Source organism: Haplochromis burtoni, unplaced genomic scaffold, assembly GCF_018398535.1.
Source record: "Haplochromis burtoni strain Fernald_Lab_line unplaced genomic scaffold, NCSU_Asbu1 Contig_36, whole genome shotgun sequence".
NCBI classification, from domain to species: Eukaryota; Metazoa; Chordata; class Actinopteri; order Cichliformes; family Cichlidae; genus Haplochromis; species Haplochromis burtoni.
In genome coordinates this window covers 2,290,522-2,309,916 of record NW_024582397.1, presented here as the reverse complement: position 1 = coordinate 2,309,916, position 19,395 = coordinate 2,290,522, and the positions used below count along the sequence as shown (strand labels likewise).

Here is a 19,395-nt window from a genome sequence, read left to right as displayed (position 1 = left end):
TGGACTACAACAACTTTCTGGTAGCTGTTCCATTTCAAAGTACATTCATATAAGTGTCAGGCCCCAAGATTGTTACAGCACACTGCAACAAGGTGATCAATGTTCACTTCATCAGTTTGGGGTTTTAATGTTTTTACTAACCCATTTATAAATGACATCTCATACAAGAATGACTTGGATGGTAAATGTAATGCATCTCAGCCTGATGGAAGCAGTGCAGTGACAGTTCCAAATATATTAATTTGCATAGTGGAAATGATGTTAACAAGAACCTGGCTAACTAATGCATATGTTTAAGGATTAAAATTAGCATTTAAAATTACTATTGTGTGCCATTTTTGTCAAGTTGCAGCAAATACAGTAAAGATCTGTCTGCATCACACGTCAGTCAGAGAATAAATATATGTCCACGAGTCCATTGACATTTGCCTATGAAATACAGCATTGCAATATTTAAATCTAAACATGCAAATGGTTTCTTGTCTTAGAATCACCCTGATGGTAGAGAGACACAGTCTATGGTTGCTTTTCAAGGCGAGGAGTCACATCATATAGTCGCACAATCACACAAAGAGCCATCAAGGTCATACTATTTTATCCATTTCCTTATCCATCCACATTCTTAACAGCTTATCCAACTTGCTTTGCAAGAATGCTTAAGCTTATCCTAGCTGTCAGTGGCCATGACGCAGGTTACAATCTGACACTTCATCCACATCTTCAGCATATTTAGAAATCACCATTTAATCTAACACACAAGTCTTTGGATTCATCAGTTTGGGGTTTGAAAGTTTTGAAACTAGAGCACTCTGAGTAGCCTCTTTGAATAGAAAAACCAAACCACAACATCAATATGAGCTGGTAATAAATTATAATGAGCTTGAATATGGATTCCCCAACATGCAGCACGTTTCACACGTTGTGGGAGACATCAGTGGCGCCTGACAGTGTTTCCACATTGAGCCTGGCTGAAACATGAGGCAAACAGAAGGAATTTCCACATCGGAGCATGTTTATTGGAGCTTGTTTACAAATTCACAAAAGGTCATAGAGTACACAAAGAAGAGTGGATAACTTGATTGAGAACATGGACAACCCATTACAATGTTCAACAAAAGGGCTTTAAGCTGTGAAGTGTTTTCATATTGGTGTTCAGCATTTTGTGCAATTTACAAATTAAAAAAAATGACAAAGGTGGTGGCTAAATTGGGTAGCCATCCATTTTTAGCTTTAAATTAAGCATACAGGATTCAGAAATAATGGATAATATTTTCCCTGCAAGTCTGAGACAAGACGATGTAGTACTTATTGAGCTGCAGCACAGACAATGTTAGCAAAGATTTCCCATAAAAGGCATACATTGTTTATTTACCTAACACAATAAATACCACTGCATTTATTCCCTAACTCTCCGCAGAGCAGATTATTTTGTTTTAATCCAGCTCAGAATGCCCCTGCACAGCACGCAACAGTCCTTCGTCATCATAACAGGCCAGGTATCGACACAGAGGCCCCTGTTTACCTCCATAGGGCAGAAGGATTATGAGCACAAGCTTTGATGTCAGATTTACAGACAGTAGTGGAGCAAAGCTAAAGCCTCTCACAGTTATTAGGTTATCCAAGTCAATTTCTCTACCAGACATTAAAAATGAAAGAAGCAGAAGAAAAGAAACATTTCTTACAAAATTTTAATCATCTGTATTTAGCTGCTCAGCTAAACTCAGTGGATATCTTGTAAAAAACAAAATCTCACTGGTGGTGGAAATTTCCATTTTACTAACAATTAATGAGCATTCGCTTTAATTCCCTGTTAGAGCACCAGTTAATGCTGCTCCATTATTTATTCTCTGCCTTTACAGTCAGATTTAATCTATTGTCCTTGCAACTGCTCAGAAGAAATACAAAGAATGCACTCACTGCTGTTTATGTGTGGATTTTACCGCAGTGCTGCCACTGTTGGTCAATGCTTTTAGATTATCTGGCAATTTCCCTGTTGGTCTATGCCGAAGACACCACCACCCTCTGTCTGTTAATACTGTCAATGTGTTTCTCTATTGACATAATCAGGCTAAGTGGTGCTGATGCAATGACATTTGTGGTAATAGGAGACCGATAATCCGCACACAATTGCCTTTCTGCTTTTGCACTATAAGGGAGACCATGGGGAACACACCATGGGTCTGCAGAAAATCTACTTCTTACTGAGTGACCGTGGACATGATAGCCCAGCCCTTACTCTTTAACTTGTATTACCCTGTGGAAAATGGGAGTCCTGCAGGATCAAGCTATGTGTGCTGACTTGGTGGAAGGAGAGCAGGAGGCCCAGCTGAAATAAAAGCAGCAAGAGCTCTCTCAAGTGGTTAAAAATGAAACTTCTCTCAGCTCAGCAATCAAGCCTTTATTTCTCACATATGTCTGTGAAGGTTCTCAGTCATTTTTTATTTCTCACAGATTCCCCTCATCTACAAAAGCAACCATTCTGCCTAAAGGATTTAACTTCAGAAAAAAATGCAGAAGTATAACAGACACTTAAATCCAGAGCCCCAACTGTAAGTATTTGAATGATTGCTTTTCTTTCTTTCTTTCTTCAGGGTATGTGCTACAGCCATTCTAACTGAATTAAAATGATAGATATTAAGTACCAAATCTAACCTTTAATTTAAGCATATTTAAATCAACATTCAAAGAAGTGGGAGACAGATCTTTTTGTCCAAAATGTGGAAAAAACATTATATAATCTGCAAACTCTTTGCAGCCATTGCCCTAAATGTTTAAAGCATAAACAGTACATGCTTAAAATTTTTCTCCCAGTCACAGCAGCCACTTTAATCAATGACATTCCACCTCTTTACCCTAAAACAATCTTTGGCCACTTTAAAAACAGGAAAAAAAAAACTCCCTAATAATATAATGTTATCAGAGAGTTTCTGGAATCTGTGCACATCCAAAGCTCTTATATACTTCTGTGTGCATCCCATTTCCTTGATCAGCAGTAAATTGAAAATGCTAGTGTGCCAGTTCTACTGGCAGCTTTTAAGCTCAAGCTATCGTGAGATATTCTAGCTTTAGATTTTATCTCATCAGTCTACAGCACTTTGTTCCAGAACTCTAATTCTGTATTTTTTTGTATTTTTTAAATAAACCTTAGCCTGACCTTTCTGTTGTGAGGTCTCCCAGAGGTAGTCTGCCTCTGTGGCTCAGGTCATGAGGTCTTTTCTTGATCACTAATAAATAGGCAAATACGCCTACATCATGTAGAGCCAACAGTAGCCATTGCCTTGCAGCCACAATATTTCACAACATGCACAATTTTATACATTTCATTTCATTTTTAATACATTAGCTAAAGGGTAAACCTTGTGGATATTCTTTGAATAGAAGCATGCAGCAAAACCCTATACTCCTAGTTGATAATAAATATGTCAGCATAATGCAGCACAACAAGAATATCAGAAAGAAGTGTTTAGCTACAGACCTCAACTCTGAATGCCACAGGATCTGTGTGCCAATTGAAACAGCCACATCATTTGAGTAAAGTAAGATTCACAAAGCTAAAAATGAACCAAAAATGCAGTTCATAATAACCGAGGACCCCCTATCAAGACAAACATTGTGTTTCAACTACTACAGTTCAATGTCAGATCTGCCTTATCCTTTTAAAGGTACCAGAAACTCATACCTCCACAATCTCCCTCTTGTTCCAGATCACTGCTGTCAGTAATTGGAAACCACTGGAAAAGGCTTTGAGCTGGAACCAGTTTCATCTCTGGGACTCACTTACAGATATTTGTGGAGATACTTGCAGTTACTTTCTAAGCCAATGAGAACCTTGACAAGCCACAGTGTTTCCATGTTTGATCATCTGGGTATTCCCTGCTGCTGTTATCACCCATTTGTAACACAACGGCACCTCTATTTGAAGCTATTACTTTCAGTCTCCCTATACCCGAGTCTGCTCAGTGCTCTTCATTTCACCAATGACAGTAGCAGTGACATTCTTTTGATACTGTAATCGTTTTCCTGCAGTATGGGTATAACCGTTGGTGAACAAGGATGTGCACTACATATTTTTTCCACTTTTAAGAGCTGAGTGTCCCTGATCTGATTTTAGACTAAATGAAAAATGTGCGCTTGGTTATCACCTTTTTTATTTTGCTTTTATTCTGGCTAAATAGCCTGCCCATAGTGATCACAGGTTGTTTAGATGTCACAGGTAAATTACTCATTTACAGGAATTCAGATAGAAAAACAGAGACATCAACTCTGAGACATTTCCTAAGTTAAATTCAAAATCAAAGAGCATACAACTGGCATTGAGAGTATTTGTAACTGAATCAATCATTTGGTGGTAGCCCTAACCTTAGATTTTCTCTTTAAAAAAAGGTGAATAGTTTGTGATGTGCCAGTTAACTATTTTCTTTGTTCCTTTTGCGAAGAACTGAGAAAACAAGTGTGACATTCAGCACTCTTTAAGGCTGTAGTACAATTTTATGAACACGCTAGAAACTAGAGTTCACTCTTATCAGCTGTGCATCTCAAACTGTGGTGAATTCCACTTTCACTTCAGCAGTAAGTTCAACTACACCACTCAGTGCTCCTGTCTAGCAGATGTACTGGAGCAGCACAGAGAACTAGATGAATCTAACCACAGAGCTGTAAGTCAAAATAGCAATAAAAGATCAAGATCAAGTTAGTTTTATGTGTTCAAAGCTTATTCATGTTTATCAATAACAGATACAGTTTGGCTTTAATTTGTCTGTACATTTTTTGAATTAGCTAAGTTTCAACAAAGGGGTTTGATCATAGCTGATGAAGCTTCAGTATCCTCTTTGCAACTTTGTATTTGTAAGACTGACTATAACAGTTAACATATCACTTCATGACACCTCTTTAAGATAATTACTGTTATCAGCCCTGATAAATCCACTGAATCTATTGGGAGAGTGGGTAAATGGCCATGACTTTAGACCAATATGACAGTCAAAAACAGAACTGAGCATGCAAAATAAAGTTTACATTGCACATTTTATACAACTGCACCACTTTTCTCCCCTCCCCTCGCTGAACATTTCTATTTCTGTAGAGTGCGCTAATATCTCCCACACAGCAGCTCCATTGAACATGTCAGTAGAAAACAATTCAACAGCAGAACTATTACACTGTTTCAAATAGAAAGTTCTCTGTTATCACATATCCATAATAATTATATACATCTTATACATGGTATAAAATGTATATAACCTTGGAGTCATTTTTGACCAGGACATGTCCTTCAACGCACATATTAAACAAATATGTAAGACTGCTTTCTTCCATTTGCGCAACATCTCTAAAATTAGAAATATCCTGTCTCAGAGTGACGCTGAAAAACTAGTTCATGCATTTATTACTTCCAGGCTGGACTACTGTAATTCATTATTATCAGGATGTCCAAAAAACTCACTGAAAAGCCTTCAGCTAATCCAAAATGCTGCAGCAAGAGTCCTGACAGGGACTAGAAAGAGAGAGCATATTTCTCCTGTTTTGGCTTCCCTTCATTGGCTTCCTGTTAAATCCAGAATTGAATTCAAAATCCTGCTCCTCACATACAAGGTCTTAAATAATCAGGCCCCATCTTATCTTAATGACCTTGTAGTACCATATCACCCTATTAGAGCACTTCGCTCTCGCTCTGCAGGCTTACTTGTTGTTCCTAGAGTATTTAAAAGTAGAATGGGAGGCAGAGCCTTCAGTTTTCAGGCCCCTCTTCTGTGGAACCAGCTTCCAGTTTGGATTCAGGAGACAGACACTATCTCTACTTTTAAGATTAGGCTTCAAAACTTTCCTTTTTGCTAAAGCATATAGTTAGGGCTGGACCAGGTGACCCTGAATCCTCCCTTAGTTATGCTGCAATAGACGTAGGCTGCCGGGGATTCCCATGATGCATTGAGTTTTTCCTTTCCAGTCACCTTTCTCACTCACTATGTGTTAATAGACCTCTCTGCATTGAATCATATCTGTTATTAACCTCTGTCTCTCTTCCACAGCATGTCTTTATCCTGTCTTCCTTCTCTCACCCCAACCGGTCGCAGCAGATGGCCCCGCCCCTCCCTGAGCCTGGTTCTGCCGGAGGTTTCTTCCTGTTAAAAGGGAGTTTTTCCTTCCCACTGTCGCCAAAGTGCTTGCTCATAGGGGGTCATATGATTGTTGGGTTTTTCTCTGTATATGAAGTGCCTTGAGGCGACTTATGTTGTGATTTGGCGCTATATAAATAAAATTGAATTGAATTGTATAGGTTTCAAATATTTGTATTTGTCTACTTTATTATCAGTAATATAGTAATCAGCCCCAGATGGTGCATATCAAGCCCTAGTGTATAGTTTTACTTTCCCAGTCTTGTTTCTGCAGTCAGTTTCAGCTATCTTCCCGGGTGTTTGCATATATCATTAGCACAAATAAACTGCTTGTCTTTTTAAATTCAATCGGCATCTCTGTATTTTGGGCCTCACTCGTTAACACTTGATAATTCCTCTTTCTATAAATGATCTAAAAAGACAAATATTAAACTGAATACTTATACTAAATACTTACTGAATTACTAGACAAATTATAGCATTATTAAAACTCAGAAAAAATAAACCATATGAAGTAAAATAATAAAGTATATTATCTGTCATATCAGTATAATATAAACTAATAAAGTCATAAAAAGGAGCAAAATCACACCTTTCACTATTTATTGCTTGAAAATGTCCAAAATTAGTTACATTTCTCATTTCATCACTGTCCTACAGTTTATTCCTAAGTATGGCTTAATAGATGCACATGGTATATGTTGAAAATGGGCCTACCATCATTTGCTGTAGTTATAGGTAAACAGGGCATATGATCAAATATGGTGGCGTCATTTTTCATTCCTCAAATTTCACCAATTTCTAGGAATCCTATGCAAACAAAATCTATTTCAACTTTTAGAAGAACTATTTAACCATGTAATGTGTTAGTTTCATCAACTTACCACAGTTAGTTTTGATATTATGACCTTAGGTGTAGGAGTATTGGAAAAAGAACACATTTTCTGACACCCAGAAAAAGTTTGCAATGCTTTGGGCAACTGTTGATGAGCCAGATGCATACTGCTACTTTCTTTCACATAGTCTGATTTTTTCTGATTGGCTTCTGCTGATTGTAGAACTACATGGATTTTTCCATTTAGTTCTACAGCCACAGACAGAGGCGTGATGGAGGCCAATTTTGATGTCTAGTTACCAAATTGCTCCTGTATGCTGCAAATTGAGATTGATATATTATCTTAACTATTTTGGAGAAAAATGTACAAGATCATTATTTGAAATTTGGATAACTTTAATTGATAAAAAGAGTTTAAACTGTGCTGTACTAAATATTGCAATCAAGTGAGTTTTTCCATTTTTTGATTTATTTTATTCACATTAAGTGTATACAAAATATATAATATTTAGCAGGATAGAAAAAAAATCAGTCAGGGTTGCATAAAGTTATGGTAATTTATTACTGTGCAGAATGAATATTTTCCTTTTATCTCTGCTGCTTCTCTTTGTGGAACATTGAAAAATGTATTCACATGAAACTCTTTGAGCAGGCAAAATCTCCCATTGGTTACACTGTTCATACTGCGACAAAGGTTTTCAAATGGATATTGCTTTGATTGAAGGGGGTCACGAACCACTAATGTTTTTTTTTTATTTGCTATGTTTTATTTACAGTATTGGAAATGATAGTTTATATTGCAAAGTACAGCAAATTTCTGCTGTTGATGTTAAACGATAATATAGGGCAGGGGTCGGCAACCCTAGGCACGCGTGCCACAGCTGGCACACGAAGGGTTAACTGATGGCACGACCATAGCTGGACTGGCCATCGGGCATACCGGGCATTTGCTCTGTGGCCCAGTGACTTTTTTTTCCTCCTTTGTAACGGTATAAACAATGAAAGGTGGTGGATTGGCCAGATGCTGGCCGGTGTGTAAAAATAACTCAGTTGTTTGGTGGTGGCTATGGCGGAGCTTCCACAGATTCAGTAACATTAACAAGTGGTGGAGGCCAGCAGGTGGATGAGGGAAAGGGGAGGCAGGAGGAGGCAGAGACCCGAGGCGGCCGCCGGTCCGAGTGTCAGGTGAACTGAACTTCAGGTAAGAAGTTATGACCTGCAGTCTATCTGGGTCAGATATAAACCAAGTTTAGGTGGAGTTTATTTTCGTTGTGCTGACTTTTTACAGTCAGTTACAATAACTCGTACTGCGTACTAGCTAGCATGACAGAGTTTCTATACAGCTGGGTGGGTGCTATGATGTTACTGATAGTGAACTTTATTTTATTCATAAGGTAGTTAGTAGAGTTGCCAACCGTCCCGTAAAAAACGGAATCGTCCCGCATTCAGAGAAATTATTACGCGTTTCGTGTTGAGCTGAGAAGGGACGCAGTTTGAGACACAAATGTGGATTTATTCTGTGGTTAGGCTGCATAGCTGCCTCTTCTTCATTCTCTCCCCTCTCTCTCCTTGTTGCTACTTTAATCATGAAACTGATCAATGATCAGCTGATCGGCTTTTCTCTCTTGTTTGTTTATCGCCCACTTTGCGCCAGAAAGAGGAAACCGCCGGATGTCGCGCTAAACAACAGCAGCACGTTTAAGCTTGATCAGCTGTTGTTAGAATTTATTTAATATTAATTTCTAGTATCAGCTGATGTTTGCTGGAGCCACAGCTGTAAAAGCTGCTGGTCATGATATCGGTTTGTATATCTGGTGAGAGGGAAACATGAAGATGAAACCAGGAGATGTCCTTACTGGAATCATCAGAGCTGAACAGGTGATGGAGAAACAGGTTTACCTTTTAGGTGACATGAATGAGTTGAAGGGAAGTTATGAACTGTTTCTGAGAGACAAATAACACCAGGATCCTTTTTTAGGTAGCTGACAGCTGGTAACTGTGGCAGGGGGGGTACGGGCATTAACAGGGAAAGGGGGGCACAAAGAAATACTTTCTTATTCTCATTTAAAATGTCTGGCTTTATTAAATAATTATCTGAATCTTACAACCAAAGTTTTTATCGTGAAAATGTATAGCAATCATACATATACCAACAAGACTGTACATCACTGTCACAACAGCGTTTGTTTTCATTGCTTATGGCTTTAATACCTGGGGGCCGGTCTCTAGTCAAATGCCCGGGCTCGATTTTTTGTCTCAGTCCAGGCCTGGGCACGACACGCAGTACATCAGCACCACGGAAATACACGGATACATCCGTAGACTCGAGACACAATGCATTTTTGGGACTTTCAGGTGTATGGACCAATGTTTTATTTTCTGATCAAACCAGAAATCTTTAATGAGCAGCTAGATTTGTCTCGCATTAACTGGCTGAGTTAATGCCAGTTAATGCAACATCGAAGCAGCTGGAATCCATAGCTGTGCGTGTTCATGGAGCTTGCATTTTCACCTGCTGGACATCACTACCTGACAAGTTTAACTGTCTTCAGAACATTGCAGAGGCCTTATTGACAGTATTTGGCTCTACATATCTGTGTGAGCAGATTTTCTCTCACATGAGTGTCCTCAGGTAGCCGTCTGAATGCTGGACACTCGGAGACCTGTGTCTCTGAGTGGGAGACCAGAGATCAGATTAACATGTGTGTCTCTGTATTAACAAACATGCCATATTGGCTTAGTTTATTTTTCTTATCATTGTTGTGAGGAGACCATAAATAGCATTTGTATTTTCTGTTGTACAGTTCATTTGCTGTTATGGAGTTCTTGTTATGGATTTGTTTCATATAGCTGATAACTATTCGCTGATAGCTGCCAACATCTGCAAACAAATCTAATTCTATAAAGTGGTTCTTTATATTGTGTGTGACTTCTTTTAAATGGCTATCAGAAAGGTTGCCTACCCCTGCACTAAACACATGGAACCACTAACAGAAAAATAAAACAAGAAGTCACTAACACAGAGACGAGGACTGAACACAAGACAAGACAGAGGAGACAGGAAGGAAAGAGAGACTAACAAACCTGAAGAGTAGAGGTGCAAATAATAAAACAACAGGAAAACATATGATCAATCAAAGTGGTAATGAAATTCATGAACACAAGGAAACACAAAAAACTATTTAAAAAAAAAAAACCCGACAAATATAATCCACTTTCAAAACTAAAAGAAATTATAAACCAACCAAAACTCCAAACTCTGTGTCATTGGCCCACACTGCTGTTGTGCCAGTACATTAAGTACCATAGATTAGCAGAGCTTTATTTGGATATCTACACATGCTCAATTTAGTATTTCTGAAAGCCTTTTGATGACAATTATAAATGTTGAGAAGGTCAGAACTGTGGTAAAACTTGTGTGCCCCAATGTGGGTACATGTGGTTAAAGGATCATTACTGTGGTACCAGCCTGTACTACAACTGAAGGTTCTGGGAAACTTTCAGTTGTACCACTTTACAGCAACTTTACCAAGTACCTAGACTGGATTGGTACGTATATAGTGCTTTTGTTACTCTAATTGAACACTGAGAGTTCTTTTTACCTTATCATCTACACATTCATAGAGTGCTTCAATTCTATGCCTAAGCATCTTGTTTAACATGTATAGACTAGCATAAATGCATCAGGGGCTATTCGGGGTATATTATCAGTTTGCAATATGCAAACTGGAAGAGACGGGACCAAAACACCAACCGTATGATTAACAGACAACCCACTGTACTTCTTGAGTCACACTCACCACAAACATGTATTGGAACTTGTTGAAATTGCACTAAATGCAAACCTTTACATAGCTTCTTTACATCAAAAATGAGTTATTATGCAATTGTTTTATTTCTCTACTCAGTAATTTGAGATATACTAAGAGAAGTACTAAAATAAAGCATAAATTATATGATAAAAGCAGCACAAAGGAGCAGCAATGATATTAATAATCACATACAATAAAGCAACATTTTTTCTTTAGAGGTATAAGAGCTCAGTTACCTGTAGAGAGCACAAGGAGAGTGATGAACAGAACCATCATAGATATTTTTACTGATGGTTCTCAGTTTTCAAATACGCAAGTTGATCAATGTGTATATATACTTTGGTGCAGATATTGCTAAGTGGAGGAACATCTGCAAGCAGTAGGGATGATAGGCAAATATAGCTTCTGATCTGTGTGGATGCGGCATCATCTTCCTTCCTTCCTGTGTTTTTAGTACCACAAACAACTTACTAGAGCTTTCTGAGAAACAACCTCTTGCACAAAATCCACAAACACCCAAATGTGTCTATGCAAGGGTCTCATGTTTTTTACATGAGTTTTTTTTTCTGTGTTTTTGAGACTAAAATCAAATCATCAGTGGGATTTGATTTTCCTGGAAAAATGTAATAAATTGAATAAAATGAACAGTAAATTTTGGGGCGATAAATTGTTCAAAAATTTAGCAAACCAAAGGAAAATAAAAGCACCCAGTATTTGTTGTAATGGTTATTATTTTATGATAAAGTCCTATGGCCAGCCACTTTATTAAGTAAATCCTGGTCACTTAATTTGGCGCACCGTGTGCATTCACCTGTGGCCACTTTATTGGGTACACCTACGGTCTTATAAAGTAGCCACTTTGCCACTCATGGCAACAGTTTGTGTGGTTAATAAAATGACCCACCATGGATAGAGTATGCTTATGGATAAATCAAACAAGCAAACACAAACTATCATATAAAACATTTCTAAAGTTATTCTGTCTCCTTCTACCAAAACAACAAGAGTCAAATGAACCCAGGCCAACAGTATTTGTATAATACTATTCAAACATGGCAAGAGTGTTTTACAGAGGGGTTGAAAGAGACACTAAACATATGTGAACATGTCATGATATAAAGCAAACACATACAATCATGATAAAAATGAATCTTGATAATATACGAACTGTAATAAAAGTGAACAATAAGAGTTTTTCCAATGTTTGCAGACCTCCAGTTTGTTCTGCTGTACTTATGTCTGTGCTGTGCGGTATGCAGTTTTTACTGGCCTGCATTTTTTAGTTAACAGGATGCAGATGTATTTAGTGCCAGAAAATCTCAAAGTCCACCTCTGCTTCCGCCCCCTTCTCTGATTGGCTAATAGAAATGGCAAAAGTTAGGGGAGGAAGAAATCTCTGTCCTGCTGTAATTTTGGTGGAATGATTTTTTCTTCCTGTCTTTCTCTCCTTGTTTTGCAGACACCAGTAAGACAGTAAGATGGCCTCGGCACATGACAGAGCTGTACTGCAGGCTATATTCAACCCCACCACCCCCTTTGGAGACATTCCCAGCCTAAACCAAGAGGAGGAATTAATTGATGATGGTGAGCATGAGCTTCTGACTGGTGTGTCTCAACATATCATGTCACAGTATATTGAATTTATTTGAACACATTCCATTTCTGGGCTGCGAAAAACATGACATTGTAATCCAAACTGATTTCCGAGTGACATTTCTCTGTTTTCCTTTCCACGGTACCTGTCAATTGAGTTTGAGTCCTTTTTCAACCTGTTTATCTCCTCCTGCCAGACAGTGGCTTTGACAGAGAGTTGCTGAAGCAAGTGAAAGAGCTGGAGATGCGGGGTGTCTCAGCAGCAGAGACTGGGGATTTACAAACTGCGCTTCAGCTGTTCAGCCAGGCAATCCAGATTCTTCCTCAGCGAGCCTCTGCCTATAACAACCGGGCACAGGCCCTGCGACTGAAGGGGGACACAGCAGGTATGTGCAACAAATTCAATAATAACCCTTTCCAGAGATGCCATGGTGTGCCAACTTATCAGACTGCCGAGTCTAAGGCCAGCGTGAATACCGGAGCTTTGTCTAGCTAATGCACTTTGTCAACAGCGATGGTGCTCTGAGATAGTGTGGTGTTTGGTTGCTTTTACCTGCTGCCTGACATAAGAAGGGCAGGTTTGTAGGCAAAAACAACAGTCCTTGACTCACTAATGACTAGCATGTCACTAGCAACTGCAGATTTCTAAAAGAACGTCTATTCATCTGAAAGTCATTGTTATGTGTTGTTGAACCAGTAGAACAAGGATATTACTAATACATATAAAGCTTTTGAATGGATAATGCTCAGTTATGAGCAGTTTACTTGAGAATGACTTTTTGTTTTTTCCTCATTATTTGATTTCCACAGTACTTGAGAGAAAAGTAGTTCAAGCACATTTCAGCTGTGTTTATCAGAATGAATTTTTCAGTAGCCTTACCCAAAGCCAAAGCTGAGTATCTTAGAACATCATGGCCTAAAAAAAAAAATCAACTTTCCAGACATGTGTTTGGTTCACGGTGCTGTTCTCTTTGCAGGAGCCCTGGGGGATCTGGACCAAGCGATTGCTCTGAGCGGCAGCACTGGGCGTACTGCCTGCCAGGCGCTGGTGCAACGAGGCCTTTTACATAGACTAGCACGCCAGAATGATGAAGCCAGAGCAGATTTTGAAAAAGCAGCTGCACTTGGAAGTGAATTTGCTCGACAACAGGCTGTGGTCCTCAATCCATATGCTGCCCTGTGTAACAAAATGCTGTCAGAGGTGATCAACAAACTGCGCAACCCTGAAACATCTGACATGCAGTGATGTAAAACATTAGGTGTTCGTCTTCTTTGAAAGTCTGAAATCAATAAATTAACCTTTTTATGATGTTCTTTAAATTCTGTTCATTGTGCTGCTTTAAAAAAAGTCACGAATCCAACTAAAAATCACATTTATTCACATATGCAGATCACACTTATTTCAAACTGAGTTGTTCTCATCACAAAGCAAGCACTGCTGTATTTTATTAAATATGACACATGCAGCATGTGATGTAATCTCCAGCATTAAAATGCCAAACCACACCATTTGATACAGATGGGATACTTAAGTTTTTATCCACTAGATGTCAGTCTTGTCATACTGAAACAGTCATCAGCGTTTCCCCTTCCTTGATTTTTCTTTCAAACATTGCCTTTCACCATAAGAATGAAATATGCTGGAACAAACAGCACTTGTCATCTCAGTCATGCCAAATGGTTCATCTAATATCAAGAGGATGTTCCCCAGGCAAAACATGCCCAAATGCGAAAATTCGAAATGCAAAAAAGACTTTTAGCATTCATGTACAATGCATGACAAGATCCATCTCAGAGAATTTTGCACACCAACGAGAAAAATGATCTGAGTAAATGCTTTAAAAAAAAAGATGATTACATCACCAAGATATCCTGTTACACTAAATTATTCTTATTTCTAATATACGACAGATTGTCTTTCTGCAGGGCTTTAACACACTGCAGCTCTGTTTTTATACAGCAGCTCTACATGCGGAGGCTTTTTCCACTTTTCAGATGAGTGCATACATGTTACGTCTCAGTGATTTCAAACAAGGCATAACTCGTGTTGTGGTCTGCCCGCTGTGCTCTGAAACGTGAGCGTTATCTTTTATGCTTTAGTTTCCCATGTTTGTCTCTGACCTCTCCCAGGCAGGGTAAAGCCACCGGCTCAGTGCGATCTTCTCTCTGGTAGAAGGAGCAGGTTCCCAGGTGATTTGACATGGAAGGAGTATCGCTGAAGCTCCATCTGTCCACAGAGGAAAACTGAGAGCTGAATTTCCAAACCTGTAAAACACAGAGGCAGAATTGAAGGAGGTGTGGGAGGCTGTCATGGCATCTATCAACTGTTTTGCAGCTACAGTATACTGCGATGAGGAGGAATGTATTTTTAAATACCATGGAATCTAGATCGCATAATACTTTTATCACATGTTAGGGCATGGTGTTATTTCTGTTTTGATCCGTGACAAATGTATACAAATTATGCAATTCATCTGAGAGCAAATACCCAGCTGTTGCCTACACAGTCTTATTAACATCCTATGTTTCCATGAATGATCACATATCTGACTTGTTATGGTAGCACTCTGTTTACTGGCAGCAAAGCCTCAGGCCATTCCACATCACTGATGTCATCGGCATGCTCTTTGTCTCATGATCACTGCAGTACAGAGATAGTCAATGCAAAAATATACACACGTGCATTGATAGTGTTTTTTGCTTCATTAGCTCCAGCAGAGGGGCTTTGATCACACGTTTGTTAGCAGGAAAACTACTTAGTGTAGCTAAAAAATTATGAAAGCAAGTACAACCAAATTGCAACTGAAAAATAGATGTCTTATCTATCCCACCTCCATTTTCGCTGCTCACCAACAACAAGTCATTTTTTTTTACCAGCGTATTTAATTTGATCTTCAAAAAATCTGGGACATTATAGTTGTGTTCTCAGTCAAAAGCTTTTAATTATTTCATTTTGTTATAACTTCCTAGCTGCCAAATTCAGGTATTTCTGTAAACTACCAAAATTCTTTAATAATAATGATAAGCAGGCATCTACAGAGCCTGCAAAAGTTCTGCACAGCTCAACGTTTGTCCTGAAGAGATGGTACTTTAATGAAACATGCATTTCAATTTCCACAGCTCAGTATTCATAAATCTGAACCACTTAAAATGTGAACCCTTTACTCAGTTCTAATAATTCCAGAGAGGATTTAGTTAATTTCCGGCTCCAGGACCAACAGGCATCCTTGTGGGGTAGTGGCCTGAGCCACCAAGCTAGCTAACTGTGTGACTTTAACCAGGGTTCAATTCTAGTTGTCGTAGGTGAACCTCTAATAATGCCCAATTACAATCGCCGTACTTTTTTTTAATATGCTATGTAGTGCTATTTTTTTGTTTTTCTTTCTTTCTTCTGTTGCTGTTAATTAGCAAACCATTGCTTGGACACCAACGTCAGGAAAGAAAACTAAATTTCATTTCCTTGTGGTTCCTGACCTTAGAAGAAGCTGATATTTTGCAAGGACACAGACAAAGGCAGTAAATCTCCAGGGTCTGATTCAGTGGGAACTCAATAACTGTTGCCAACACAACTGCGGCTCAGTTTGTAATATTGTTAGAGAGGACTATTGAGAGTCAGGAGTGTTTACAGTGCAGCTGCTGTCATACTGTATGAATGACTCAGATTTTCCAGTGAAAGTTAATAGAATGATGCCAGGTACTAAAGGGAAACTGATAGAGAAGTTTGACATGATGTAAATAAATAGAAATGGTAAAACAATATGGTGCACACACTTATCTGTGAATGCAATCAAATTTACAGGTCAGGGAATATAAAGTGACTATAACAAAAAAAAAAAAAACACATTTGCAAAAGAAAACCAATATATCTAGATAAATAAGAATACTTGCTTTCTTTTGGCAAATCCAGGAACTTCCTTCACTGGAGTGTTTCTTTTTCTCCCACTTGAGGGAGACCATCCCTCTCTCCTGCAGCAATGTGGCACACATCTCTCTCAATAGATGGGAGACTTGGGACAACTGAGACAATGTAAAACTGTCAAGGTAACCAGCAATATGCTGAATGATCTCCAAAGGAAGGCTGCTTAGGGGATCCAGATTTTGTGCATCATTCCTTTGAGGACTGAAGGTTTTCCCACCTGCACAGAGTGATGAATTGGCTTTTGGTTGGAGTACCAGAGTGCTGCCATCTTTGGAGAACTTAACTATTGCTTCCTGACCTGTTGGGTGAAACCTCATCTGGGTGAAAGTACAACCAAGGTATGCTAAAGGGCAACGCTGCTGAAACCAGCCATTTAGAGAGGCTTGTATGTCAGAATGCACGTTCTTGAAGTGAAAGCAGTATTCATCACGGCGAAAGTAGTGGCCACACATGTAGCTGAAGGCTGAACTTGTTTTGTTGTGTCTTCTAGTGACAGATTCTGCTTCGATGTATAAATAAAGACGACAAGGTTTACCTGCTATGACATCAGCTAAGGAAGCATCTTGCTTGAAGGGTGCAGAAGAAAAGATGTACGTTTGTGTTCCTATATCTGTGTAAAGACCATCTGTCGACACACTCTCTGAGATCGAATGTCCCTTCAGTTCCTTTTCCAGGGAGCACAGAAGTGTTGTGCTAACCTCTTCACACTTTGGAAGATCCTCAATTGAAATGCCCAGATCTGAAGTGTCAACACTCTGGTGTGTGGTTTGGGCCTTGCGTGAGGGGTCTTTCAAGTGATTGCGCTTTGCTCGATAGCTGGTAGGCACATTAAATGTTCGGACGCTTTTCACCTCAATGGGCTCCAGACTCCCATAGACAAAATCCTTTTCTCTTGGTGTGCAAGCAGCAAGTTGCCCAAAGTTAATCAGCATTACCCCATTGTGCACCAGATACATATTATATTCTGCAATGTTGACTTCTTTGCCTAAACGCTCAAGGACCCCATCTTGCCATGGTGCAAGGCCAGTGGCACCGTCCATGGTTCTGGCAGTTACAGGACATTCTCCACCCTGGTGTAATTCTTTCTGACTCTTTGATGATTCTTGGTCTTCCTTTTCTTTTCCTTTTTCTCCCTTATTCAGGTTTTTGATGGTTTCCTTGCATCCCTCCTTCTCCTTATTGAATATTTTCTCCCAGGAGCTATAATTTTGAATACTTGTCACATCCGTGCACTTTGCCAAAGTATCTCTCTCCTCTTGACTCAGTTCTTCGTCCAACTTTGCACTGCCATTTTCTGTATATTCACCACCGTCTACAGAACAGCAAGCATTATCTGCAGGACTATTGATTCCAGCAGCAATGTTTTGCACGGCAGAATCCTCCAATATCAACTCGGGAAAAATGTTCTTCATTTTGATTGATTGAAACAGCTGCTCTTGGTCCCTATGAGCCATAGCGACATCAAGATTTTCCTCAGTGTTTACCACAGGGTTTTCAGAAACATTTCTATAAAAGGTCAGGTCAGTTTCTGAAATAGGCCAGCGGTTCCACTCCTGAGAGCAACAGACCAAGCTGGCAGGACAGACCTCTAAGTGTTTGGCCAACCTGTGGCGCAGCATGGTGAGAGGACAGCCATAATAAACATTAAGGCAAGGGACTATCTCATTTGGACAGAGAAGCTGGTGCTCTTCTTGCTTGCACATGTGGAGGCTTGCACCACAGTTTTTGTGACATTTCACGACTATACATGAAACAGAGGTCTGCGCAGGGACTTGACAGTGGACATTGTAACACTTGTCACAATGCTTATGATAGCCCACTGGCATCTTCATGCTTTTTACCTAATGAGAGAGATAACCCAGCACAGAAGGTAGTAACAGTAGTAAAATTTTCAAGTAGAGTAAGACTTAAAAATTTCTGATAGTTTTAAAAAGTGAAAATTACTTTACATACCATTTTGGCTTAAGAACACAGCAGTGTGATCATCTAAGAACAAGTCAAACCAGAAACATGTTTACAGTCACATGCTGTCCAAAAAACTGAAATTCACAGCTGATAAGTTGAATTATATGTTCAGGTTAAAAAGAAAAAAAAAATATGAAAACCACAAATCTCAAAGTTTTTCTTTGAAAAAAGCAATAAGAGTGGAGACAATAAGAGAAATATTTCTCACCCTTTGTTCCTTTGTTCACTGGCACCTCTGAATAACCTCTGCACTGTGTCTGGACAATATAAATAGACACAACAAAGGGGCAGACAGGCCAGTGGGACGGGGCACCATTGTCGCACAGCCATTAAGAGCCAAGGTCAAGTTACAGTCTCTACCACTGCTTCACACTGAGAGGGTGGCAATCAAAGCAGGTCCTCACATTCTTAAAAAAAGTTACCCTGTGCTTAAAAACATAAACATTTCAACTTGTTTGATTTACTGAGTTTCCAACATTATAATGTTAAAACTTTATAATTCTATTCCCACTGATTGAACTTATTTGTTTTGATTTCCTTTCAAAATAACATATTCCATAACTGAATGAATAAATTACTTAATAAATATTTTTTTTATTTGATTTTATAGATGGGTGGCATCTAAAATACCAAATTAGTTTTTAGATTCATTAAAGTTTTTTTTCAGTGATTATTTAGTTAATCAAAATTTGAACAATGCAGTGTGTTGGGTTAGGTTAGGCTCATATCATGTCTTCCACTAGGTGTCACTCATACACTTTCAGAAACTCTACCAATGTTTCGCCAGCCAATTCTTACTACATATTAGTTACATTTACAAAGAGAAGAGAACATACTGTGTAGAGTTTCCTGCCCCATCTCATCAGGAGGAGATAAAACAGGAAGCCAAGGCCGTCACTTAGGCACCGTAAGTTAGAAAGAATATGGTTTAGGCTTTATGGCCCTGGGAAGAAGCTATAAGAGTAACTGTTAGATACTTCGAGATGTTGCCAGACACCCTCCTGTGCACATCTCCTGTCCGGACATTTGTAATGCTCAAAGTGTTGTATGGAACAATGAGAATCATATGGAATAAAGAGATTGTTGATTGAGCATTTATACACCGAGTGTTGCTCTTCCTTCAGCCCAAAGATCAAAGAATTGGGGTATTTAACACTA

General features: G+C 39.0%; 2 protein-coding genes across 2 annotated transcripts; one reads left to right on the top strand and one right to left on the bottom strand.

The window, feature by feature from the left end:
* The first annotated feature begins 12,112 nt into the window (after positions 1-12,112).
* ttc36 (tetratricopeptide repeat domain 36) lies at positions 12,113-13,673 on the top strand. The gene is made up of 3 exons (XM_005936816.2): positions 12,113-12,344; positions 12,551-12,739; positions 13,331-13,673. The coding sequence occupies exons 1-3, from the start codon at positions 12,239-12,241 to the stop codon at positions 13,597-13,599; spliced, it is 564 nt and encodes a 187-aa protein (XP_005936878.1). The 5' UTR covers positions 12,113-12,238; the 3' UTR covers positions 13,600-13,673.
* Positions 13,674-15,524: 1,851 nt separating this feature from the next.
* Positions 15,525-18,477, bottom strand: LOC102313590 (F-box only protein 40). The gene is made up of 3 exons (XM_005936817.2): positions 18,446-18,477; positions 18,226-18,258; positions 15,525-18,113 (listed from the first exon to the last, which is right to left on the bottom strand). The coding sequence occupies exons 2-3, from the start codon at positions 18,226-18,228 to the stop codon at positions 16,125-16,127; spliced, it is 1,992 nt and encodes a 663-aa protein (XP_005936879.2). The 5' UTR covers positions 18,229-18,258; positions 18,446-18,477; the 3' UTR covers positions 15,525-16,124.
* Positions 18,478-19,395: the final 918 nt, after the last annotated feature.

Bases quoted from the DNA above. Each gene is read 5' to 3' on its own strand.
- ttc36 (XM_005936816.2), top strand. From the start codon at position 12,239: ATGGCCTCGGCACATGACAGAGCTGTACTGCAGGCTATATTCAACCCC. The intron at 12,345-12,550 runs GTGAGCATGAGC...TCCTCCTGCCAG, and splicing joins GGAGGAATTAATTGATGATG to ACAGTGGCTTTGACAGAGAG. The intron at 12,740-13,330 runs GTATGTGCAACA...TTCTCTTTGCAG, and splicing joins ACTGAAGGGGGACACAGCAG to GAGCCCTGGGGGATCTGGAC.